Source organism: Mesocricetus auratus, unplaced genomic scaffold (genome assembly GCF_017639785.1).
Source record: "Mesocricetus auratus isolate SY011 unplaced genomic scaffold, BCM_Maur_2.0 Super-Scaffold_100046, whole genome shotgun sequence".
NCBI classification, from domain to species: domain Eukaryota; kingdom Metazoa; phylum Chordata; class Mammalia; order Rodentia; family Cricetidae; genus Mesocricetus; species Mesocricetus auratus.
The window spans coordinates 6,885,669-6,896,198 of record NW_024429223.1 but is presented as its reverse complement, the minus strand read 5'-3'; the positions used below and the strand labels follow the sequence as shown (position 1 = coordinate 6,896,198).

General features: G+C 49.9%; 1 protein-coding gene across 1 annotated transcript; it reads left to right on the top strand.

Moving 5' to 3' along the window:
* The first annotated feature begins 683 nt into the window (after positions 1–683).
* On the top strand, positions 684–10,278 carry Ccne1 (cyclin E1). The gene is made up of 12 exons (XM_005081764.4): positions 684–787; positions 1,325–1,377; positions 1,521–1,608; positions 1,872–1,940; positions 5,434–5,582; positions 5,709–5,844; positions 7,635–7,781; positions 8,351–8,446; positions 8,638–8,772; positions 8,881–8,992; positions 9,090–9,247; positions 9,654–10,278. Exons 2-12 carry the CDS (start codon positions 1,355–1,357, stop codon positions 9,771–9,773), a joined length of 1,233 nt encoding a protein of 410 aa, XP_005081821.1. The 5' UTR covers positions 684–787; positions 1,325–1,354; the 3' UTR covers positions 9,774–10,278.
* The last annotated feature ends 252 nt before the right edge of the window (positions 10,279–10,530 follow it).

The window sequence follows — 10,530 nt, the reverse complement described above, 5'->3', positions numbered from 1 at the left end:
ACTCATGGCCCGGAACTCTGCGTCTCAGGGGCGGGGAGGACGCGCCAGGAGGGACATTGCGCGCGCGCGCGCGGGAGACCCGCGGACCGCGGGCGGGTTCTCTACGCCCGGCCCTCGCGTGCGTGCCTGCCGCCAAGCCCGGCCTGGGGGACGGCTGCGGTCTCCGCCGCGCTGACATCCCACTTCCGCGGCCCACGCGGCTCCCCGCGGGCCTCCCGGACACCTCGATCACTCGCGCCAAGACTCTCCCGCGTCGGCCGGCCCGCCCCCCGCAGCCGCGCGCGCGCGCGCCAGCCGGCTCTTTCCCGCGTCCCGCCCCGTGCGGGCCCCGCCCACCACGCCCGCGCCACGCCCCCTCCGGCGCGCAGGCCCTGACATTGACTCCCGCCCCCGTTTCCGAGGCCACGCCCACCTCCGCTCACGCCCGCCCTCGGGTCACGCCCCCTCCTCCCGCCCCGTGCGAGAGCCTGGCTGGCCGGTGCGGCGACGGGGCGGGCTCCGGGCCTGCGGCGGCCGCTAAGGGGCTCGCAGCCCTCGGGGGCGGGGCTGGAGGGCGGGCCGGGGCCGGTGCCGCGCGCTGGGATTTTTTAAATGTCCCGCTCGAAGCCGGGCGCAGGAGCAGCCGGCTCGGCAGCCAGCGCGGTGTAGGGGGCAGGCGCGGATCCCGCCAGCGCCGCGCGCTCGGCCGCCGCCTCCCGCCTCCCGCTTCCCGCCCGCCCGCCCGCCCGCCGTCGGCCTCCTTGCCCGCTCGAGCGCGCCTGCCTGCCTGCGGCGGACACAGCTTCGGGTACGGGCTGCCTGGATCCCAGGGACCCCCGGGACTCCCAAGCGTCCGGACTGGACCGGGACCGGGCCCGGGTCCGGGTGGGGGGTGGGGTGAGGCCGGGTTGCCTGGTCCCCCGCTACCCCATGAGGTATCAGCTCGCGTTGCCCCGGCCGGGGTCAGGGGGGGAGGTGTAAGAAGGGGACACAGGCAACCCGGGCTCCGAGGGAGGTGATGGATCGGGGGACGGGGGGAGCGGGTCCTCTCGGAGGACGTCTGGGCCTCCACCTCCCCCACAACCTCAGGTTCGGACCCGGGGGCTCAGCCTGCCAGGGGCGCCCGCGGGTGACAAGCCACCCTGGCCTATCGGCCATTTTCCCCGCCGCCGGCCTCCGGGCCCGGGAGGCTCCCGCCGCCGCCGCCGCCCGCGCGGGAGGGAGGGGGAGGGAGGGGTCGCCCCGGGACGGACCCGCGGCGGACTCGGGTCCCCTCCGTGGCCCGTGCTCACCGAGATGCCTGCTTTTGATATACCCACTACTACCACACCGCCACCCCTTCCAGGTCTTGAGTTCGGAGCCCAAGCCCTGCGCCATGCCAAGGGAGAGGAAGGAGAGGTGAGTGGCCTCGCTGCTGCGGGAGGGGAAGGGGTTGAGCGGCGGCGGGGGGAGGGGCGGCCTGGGATGGTTTTTTTTTTTTGCGCGGGGGTGGGGGTGGGGTTGGGGGGGAGCGGCACCTCCTTGACACCGTGCCTCTGCAGAGATGCGGAGGACCCCGGCAGCGTGAAGGAAGAAGGTGGCCCAGACTTCTCCGTCCGCTCCAGGAAAAGGAAGGCAAATGTGGCCGTTGTGAGTACAAAGGGACACAGGTTGGGGAGGACCCCCCACCACCACCACCACAGTTCCATCTTACCTGGGTACCAGATTTGGGTCTCCCCACCTACTAGTGAAGAGAATTGGCTGTCGGGGAGGCTTCCTTTAAGTTTAATGTAACTCAACCCAACAAACTTTTTTTTTAATCCCCCTTTCTCTCCGTGTTTTTGTCTCTGGGTTGCCTCCATGTGTTCCCTCGGCGGATTGGGAATTTGTTGTTTTGTTTTTGTTTTTGTTAGTTTTTGCAAGATCCAGATGAAGAAATTGCCAAAATTGACAAGACTGCGAAAAGCCAGGATGGCAGTCAGGTAGGTCTGCCGGCTTACGAAGCGTTCTGCCTCTTAAGTTCAGTGATTTCTTTCTTCCAAGTTTCCCAAACCAGAGCCGCAGGCCACATGGCTGAACCACGGGAGCCTGTCAGTGTGGCCTGACCTCTATTGGGCCTGGGGTTGTGGGAAGGGTTTGTGTTTCTTGAGTAGCACCTCTGAGGTTACAGGGACTGATAACCTGGAGGAACCAGAGGGAGCATCATATAATTTGGTCCTCTCTTAAGTGCGGAAGGAAAGAGATTCAGAAAGCAACCCAGAGCCCTTTGCAAGCCCATAGCAAAGCATGGCCTGTAGCCTCACTGCCAAAGGCCAGTGACTTGGACGATAGGACTCCCAACTATTCCCTCCTCCACATGTATGGCTTTCATTGTGTTGAATATGGACTTCTTCCATCTCTTTGGGTCAGATTTCAGACTTTTATCCTATTGCCAAGAACGATGGTACAGTCCTTTAATCCCAGCAACAGAAGGCAGGAGATCTGAGTTCCAGGACAGCCCAGACCATTTAGTGAGATTCTGTTGGAAAAACAAAAATGAAGACTTTTTCTCCTCTTTGTGGCTCAGAAGTTCCACCGTCACTTTTAACTACATTGATCTCTGCTGTTTGGCCTCAGCAAGAGTCTGAAATGATGTATGTTTCCACCAGTATTTCACTGGCTGCTCCATTTCTGTCCCTCCTGTGTAGTGCCTGCCAGATCTTTCCAACGCAGCATGGTGTCATAATATCAGCAGATCCTTGCAGGGAGAGCTTGTATTATCTCTTTGCCTCCAGAAATGGCTGGAGACTATAGTTATGGCTCCAGTGGGGGAAACAGCCTATCTCCAAAGTGGCTGGTGAGACCTTCAGCCTTCGTCACAGATAAAGGGAGCAAGAACAGTATTCTTTTGGCCTCATCTCTTGTCCCAAAGAGGTTAGCGGTGACTCGTAGAGTGGGGAGAGGCAGCCAGTTCTGAATAATGCTTTCTGGGCAATGATGTCCTGCCACCTGGAACTGCAGTAATGTGTATTTCTAGAGAGGACCCCATTAAAGAGAGTCAGTTTCTCTTCCTGTTTAAAAAAAAGTAGCCCCCCCAAAAAGGGATTTATTGTAAGATAACCATGCTTTGGAGGGTTCAGTTGTTCATGTTGCCAGCCTCAATAGAAATTTCCAAGTGAAAATGAAGCCAACCTATCCATGTTGGCTTTGTGGAGATTCAAGCTCACTTCTGCTCTCAGGATAACCATAGCAGTGCTCAGAGTGTCCAGGAAAGGACTGTCTCCTTGTCTGGGCTGTGGAGACTAGCTGTAGCCCACGAGTGGGGCAATAACAAGAATCCAGTTGTGACTGTCACATCGGTTCCTATGAGAACGCATTTTCACGGTTGTCCCAAGATGAGCTTATAGAGTAGATAACTTACAGACAACTGCTGATGTACTGTGTTTTCCTTTTCAGTGAAGATTCATGAAGCTGGAATCTGGGGTACATGTAACTTTGTGGGGTTTTGTGTTCGCCTTAATGGCATAGAATTTTTCTGTAGAGTTGTATTCAGCCTAGTACAACAACTTTGAGCCGGTGAGCGCAGTCATAGTAAATTCAGTGATGCTGAACATCAACAAAGATCTTTGATTCTTCAGCTACTATTTTTGCTTTTGAACAGAGTCCCTATATGTGATCCAGGCTGACCTCAAACTTAGTCCCTGCCTCCAGGCTCCAGAGTGCTAGGATTAGAAGCCACCTGAGTTATTCTAAATGAGAAGAATGCCCTGTTATAATAAAATCTGTTACTTCCCTTGGGTTTCCTTTGGTTTTATTGAGACAGGGTTTCTCTGTAGCCTTAGATGTCCTAGAACTCACTCTGTAGATCAGACTGGCCTCAAACCCATGGAGATTCACATGCCTTTGCCTCCTAAATTCTGGGATTAAGGTGTGCATTATCACTGCCTGGCAAGATATAGTTTTCTTATTTGAAGCTGAATACTAGTAAAAATTACTTGTTTTGCATAAGGAAAAAAAAACCCAGTATAAGGATAAAAGGTAATGAACCATAGTTGCAGTTGATCTCAAAGTCAGGCTGATCTGTCATCTTGTGAAACTAGATATACACTCAAAAACCAGACTTAGTTATTCTGCCTTATCCACTAGTTTCTTAAAAAGCCAACTTTGGAGCCCATTTGTCTGCTGAAGGCTCACCTAATTTGTCTATGAACTGTAGGTTGGAAACTACTGAGTTTATCTCTAAAGGCCCACTCCCAGATCTGCCAGCCATCTGGCTGTGGAGGGTGGCCACCTAGCTTGTACCTTTAGAAGTATGTGTTCTTGAATGAAGAGCAACTTCCTATAGTGGTAATGTGAACCTTTTGAGTCAGCGCCAGTGATGCTACCAAACACGCAGAGCCAGAACTGAAAGGAAGCTGCCTTTCTCGAACAGCTGGCAGGAGCTGTTGTAGATAGTTTGCATGCCTGATTCTTTGTACCCTGAGCAGAGAGGAGCTGTATGCAGCCCCACTGGTTGGAAATCTGGTCTTCCTCCAAAAGTGACTTGGCTGCTGCAAGAGGGCATTACATTTAGTGGCCTTTGCTTATGAATTAGAGATCAACTTGGACTTCATAGGCAAGGCCCTATCAACAAACTAATGAATCAGTACATAAAATGATGTAAGTCTTAGATTCGAGGGGCTTCCACACTAGCAGATTCTTTCGAGACAGGGTTTGTCTGTGGCTTTGGAGGCTGTCCTGGAACTAGCTCTTGTAGACCAGGCTGGTCTCAAACTCACAAGAGATCTGCATGCCTCTGCCTCATGAGTGCTGGGATTAAGGGTGTGCGCTTCCACTGACCAGCTATTTTTAAGATTAACTTGTTTTTATATGTGTTTTGCTTGTATCCTATGTCTGCATCACCATTTGTAGCTGGTGCCTGAGGAGTCCAGAAGAGGGTGTTGGATCCTCTGGAACTAGAATTATAGAAAGTTGTAGGCACCATGTGGGTGCTGGGAACCAAATGCAGGTCCTCTGCAAGAGCAGCCAATAATCTAAGCCTCTGAGCTGTCTCTCCAACCTGTGGTCTCTGCTTTATAAATTTACAGATCAAACCATAGGCTTTTTTATTAGAAAAACAAAATCATCTCTATGAACCCACCCACTAGTTTGACCTGTGATTACAACTTAATTTGGTTTTACAAAGTAGTAATTTTGTTTTGAGTGTGATGGAACCAAAGGTTCCTATTGTTGGCTGTATATGGCCAATCTTTTTTGTAATATAAACTGGCCTCTCTTACGTCCAGCTGGTCACCCAGATACTTCGTTTGATGTCCATGTGTCCTAAGGTAGTTACAAAGATGATGTGGAAAGCTTCAAGGCTTGCCTGTGTCTTTTGCTTACCCATGATGTCTCCATCGTGGCAAAGGCCAGTGTGCCAAGCCCAGCTATTCTGCCAGTTCAGGAATGGGCAAAGTACTGGTTTGCACCCAACACATTGCAATGTTTTGTTGACAGCCTAGGGATGATAATTCAGCATGTGTGGACCCCTGCTCTTTCATCCCCACCCCTAATAAAGAAGAGGACGATGAGCTTGAGTACCCCAAGACTGCATTTCAGCCTCGGAAAATCAGGCCGCCCAGAGCCTCCCCACTTCCAGTCTTGAAGTAGGTGTTGACTTTGATCCATGGCTTCTGGGTGTCATTTGTCTCTCAGTTTCACATTAGTGTGAATGCAGAGGACATCGATCTGAGGTTTTAGTGTCTCTTGATTTTTTTTTTTTCTTTTTACAGCTGGGGCAATAGAGAAGAGGTTTGGAGGATCATGTTAAACAAGGAAAAGATTTACTTAAGAGATGAGCACTTTCTGCAGCGCCATCCTCTCCTGCAGGCAAGGATGCGAGCAGTTCTTCTGGATTGGCTAATGGAGGTGAGCTTGGCTGTCCTGGCCTCTGGAGCACCACCATTGCTAGATCTTTCTGTGCTGTTCAATCTCTGCACGTGCTCATTTGCATTGGCACATTGTGCATCTCTGAAGCTGCCTGGTATAAGTGCTGTGATGGGGTTTCTTCTTTTCTCTAAATTATTGACGTTTCTGAAATCATTTTGTCCCTTAGACATTTTGAAGTTGGCATCTCATTGTTTTTCCTAAGTTTGAATAGTCACAAAGGTTGTTTTTCTAACAAATTGTAGGTACAATATTTATAATTTATTTGAACTATATGTGCTAAATTGTTTTGTGTGTGTGTGTGTGTATGCATTGGTCAATGTCATTAACTGTAGGCATACACGAACAGGTTACCTGCAACAGCCAGACCTTGCAGTCACTTTAAATTCCTTGGGGCAATTACTCCCAGGATTTTTTTTGTTTTTGTTTGTTTTTTAAGACAGGGTTTTCTGTGTAACAGCTCCGGTTGTCCTGGAACTCACTCTGTAGACCAGGGTGGCCTTGAACTCAGAGATCCACTTGCCTCTGCCTCCCAGATGCTGGGATTAAAGGTGTGCACCACCACTGCCCTGCTCCCAGAAGGATTTCTCAACAGACTGTCTGTTCAAATTGTATTGAGAATCATTTTCCTGCTTCTGTGCAGCTGTTGATCAGTAAGCAAATACACGAGGCCAGGGTGGAGATTGATTACATACTCTAGGCCGTAGGTTCCATTCCGCGCAGCTCAAGAAAGAAACAAACAAGATCCCCAGTATTGCCAACAGACAGTGAGATTTGATTACTGCTACACTTCTCACATGGTGCCAGGCTTCAGGAGAGCTGCTTAGGTACCTGCAGTGAGTAAAAAGGGGCATTTCCTATGAGAGGTGAAAGAATCATCTTGGCAGGTTCACCTTCTGAAAGTGTAGAAGGGAGTGAATAAGTCATTTGAATGAAGAGGGCCATCTACCCTTTGGAAAGCCGGTGTACCTAGTTTTCATGCGCCCCGGTGATTCCAGACTTAAAATCGATCTCTGCTGACATGGGCATCCAAGACCTCAATCCGACAGGAGCCTCAGTTTTATTTTAGACAGGTTCTCTCACTTGCTATGGAGTCAAAGGTAACTTTAAAGTTCTACCTCCACCTCCCAAGTAAAATTATAGGTGTATACCATAACCGACAAGTACCATTCACCATTGAGCTATTTGTCCAGCCCCAGAATCTGCTTTCTTGTTCCTCGTATCTTCTAGAAATGCTGTAAGTGCAGAGTTGTGCGAATTGGAAGTACTGTATAAGCCAGGTATCATGGCACAAACCTGTAATCCTATGACTACTCCATCCCACTATTGCAGAAAGGAATATAAGCTGCTGCGTGTGGTGGCACATACTTTATCCCAGCACTTGGTGGGCAGAGGCAGGTGGACCTCTTGAGTTCCAGACCAGCCTGGTCTACAGAGAGAGTTCCATTTCAAGCCAGGACTACATAGTGAGGCCCTGTCTTAAAAAGGAAATGTACTGCTCGGCTGTGAAGAAATACACTAGTTCTTTCTTTGAGTCACAGTGAAGCTTGCAAAGGGTTGCCTTCTTTGAGCACTGTATACTTTGAGGGGTGGGGACTAGTCTAAGAAAATGCCACTTGGAGCAGACTGAACCTGTCTGGTTTGCTCTGACTGTTGTGTGGGTCACAGCTCTCCCAGTCAGAAAAGCTGTTAGCATTCTTCCTATGTCAGACCTCAGAAGTTTGCTTCTGCTGTGCCCTAAGAAGCTGTTCTAATACGGAACCCTCTTCCAGGTGTGCGAGGTCTATAAGCTTCACAGGGAGACATTCTACTTGGCGCAGGACTTCTTTGATCGATATATGGCGTCACAACAAAATATCCTGAAAACGCTTCTACAGCTTATTGGGATTTCAGCCTTATTTATTGCTTCTAAACTTGAGGTAAACAACTCACTAATGTTCTTTATGTAACAAGCCTTATTTCTTTAGTTCTGCCAACTATTGGTCATATGTATCTTGAATTCTAACTCAGGCTTCTAAAGTTAAGATATATGAAGTCGGAGTCGGGAGGACAGACATGAACCGGCCAAGAATAAAGACAAGGAGCAAGTACATAGACCATTTAGATTAGATTAACAATTGAACTTGGAACTGAAAAGATTGAAATTGGGGCATAGTGGTTCCCATCTGTAGTCTTGGCACTTGGATAGCTGAGGTGTAGGACAATGGGGACTTTGAGGCCAGCATGGCTAGATGGTAAGACCCTCTCAAAACAATACAAAAACATTGTTTTGGTGTGACTATATAGAGCGGATCAAAAACTTTAAGGTTCTATTTATTTATTCATTAGCCCAACTAATGTGTTTGGGGTTGATGAAGTGAATCTGTGTGGAGCCTTTCAGTACATCCTCTTTCTATGACAGCATGGAAATCATTTTGAATGCACGTCCTAAACTGAAACTGTGGCAACGGATTCTCTCTAATCGCATCTTCCTTCTGCTCCCTTTTAGGAAATCTACCCTCCAAAGCTGCAACAGTTTGCTTATGTTACAGATGGCGCTTGTTCCGGAGATGAAATTCTTACCATGGAATTAATGATGATGAAGGTAGGTTACACATTAATACATCTGTCTCTGTGTGTGTGTAAGAGAGACTTCAACTAAGTGTATACACCCGTCTTTCCAATTCAAGGTGTGGGTGCACCTGGTGGGTCTTTGCCAGCTAGACATGTGATGTCAGGGACTACGGCTGCATCTCCTGAACTTTTCACAGCTATCATTCATCTCTTTCCCTTTAGGCCCTTAAGTGGCGTTTAAGCCCAATGACCATTGTGTCCTGGCTGAATGTTTATGTCCAAGTGGCATATGTGAATGACACAAGTGAGGTGCTGCTGCCTCAGTACCCACAGCAGGTCTTTGTGCAGATTGCTGAGGTACGTGGACTTTCTGCTTCCCCATCGTGGGGGGTGGGGACCATAACTCACTAGGGGCTTCTAGAAGCTTTGTATGGCATCTGTCTTAGCATTCCTGTCTTCCCTTAGCTTTTAGATCTGTGCGTCCTGGATGTTGGCTGCTTAGAATTTCCTTATGGTGTTCTTGCTGCTTCTGCCTTGTATCATTTCTCCTCATTGGAACTGATGCAGAAAGTTTCAGGTATGTTGGTTTTTCCTGTGAGTTCGCAGACAAGGCGTCTTCAGCCTACAGACCAGCTGTGAGCTGCAGACTGAGCCTCTAACTTCTTTACTGGCAGGGTATCAGTGGTGCGACATAGAGAAGTGTGTCAAGTGGATGGTTCCGTTCGCCATGGTTATCCGGGAGATGGGAAGTTCCAAGCTCAAGCACTTCCGGGGAGTTCCCATGGAAAACTCCCACAACATCCAGACCCACACCAACAGCTTGGATTTGCTGGTCAGTGACACCCTTGCTCTCATCAGACAAGTGCTTAATCAATGCTGCCTGAACAACCCCGCTTTTCTTAAGGCAGACCCCAGGGAGCCCAGGAAAAGCTAGTTCTCCTAATTGTATTATGAATGTTTCTGGTGCACAGATCCTGTGTCTGGGTATCTGCAGACCCTAGACTTGAGGTGGTAGGGACAAGGTCTTACTAGATAGTCCAGGCTGACCTAAAACTCAAAAGTCTTTGGTCTCTATTCCCAAGTGGTAAGATTACAAATCTGCCACCATGCCTAACTCTGGTTGTATTAGTTTTTACTTTTATTTGTTATTTCTCCCTCTTGCCTCCATATTAAAAATGAACATCAAGTGAAACCACACTTTCTTTAACGTCCACAACTTTCCCTTTTATTCCATGTAGGACAAAGCCCAGGCAAAGAAAGCCATATTGTCAGAACAAAACAGGATTTCTCCTCCTCCCAGTGGGGTCCTGACACCCCCACACAGCAGTAAGAAGCAGAGCAGTGAGGAGACAGAATAACCAAACCTGCCAAGACAGTGGTGTGGAAGCAGCTGCCGGAGCTCCTTTGCTGCCTTGGAGGTTGGGAGTTGCCAGTGCTCTGTGGAAAGGTGTACCTCTCCCAAAGCAGCAGGTGTCTACAAAATGGCCTCCGGCAGAAGTGCCTGCATTGAATGCCAGGTGTTTTAACAATAGGGTCGAGTACACCAGCCACCTCCAGAACACCACTGAGTGCTCCAGAAGCTGCTAAGGAGGGTGCTACTTGACCCACTGGACTCTTCACACATGACAGAAGCTTGAAATTAAGGAGGCCGCAGTTGTTGCCGGCCTCTGCTCGGGTGTTTTGGGTTGCTGTTGCGTTGGGTGGGACAGGTGGTTGTGTGCAAGCATGGGATGCGGAGCCACAACCCGGGCTAGGCCGCCCTTTTCCACTGTCAGCTGACAGCATGTCCTGCCTTCATGAACTCTTGTTTTGTAAGTGCTGCTATGTCTATCCATTTTTAATAAAGATAATCCTATCTTTGAAGCAGCTGCCTTTACTGAAACAAGCTGGAAGTTGCCTTTCAGAATGGCTCTACCGGTCCTCTTGGTTTCCTGGTATTTGAGACAGTCTTAAAGTACAGCCCACGCTGACCTAGAGCTTGCCGCGTGGCCTGGATTTCCACAAGACCCCTCTTCCACAGTGCCCTGGGTGCCATTCACACCACAGTCGTCAGCCGGGGTAGGCTCTGCCAGTGAAGCCATCCCATACTCCAGGAATGTCATTAGTGTTACCTCC

Excerpts from the sequence above, each read along its gene's own strand:
- Ccne1 (XM_005081764.4), top strand. The coding sequence starts at position 1,355 with ATGCCAAGGGAGAGGAAGGAGAG. Across the intron at positions 8,447-8,637 it reads TGGAATTAATGATGATGAAG|GCCCTTAAGTGGCGTTTAAG; the intron begins GTAGGTTACACA and ends CTTTCCCTTTAG. Across the intron at positions 9,248-9,653 it reads CCAACAGCTTGGATTTGCTG|GACAAAGCCCAGGCAAAGAA; the intron begins GTCAGTGACACC and ends TATTCCATGTAG.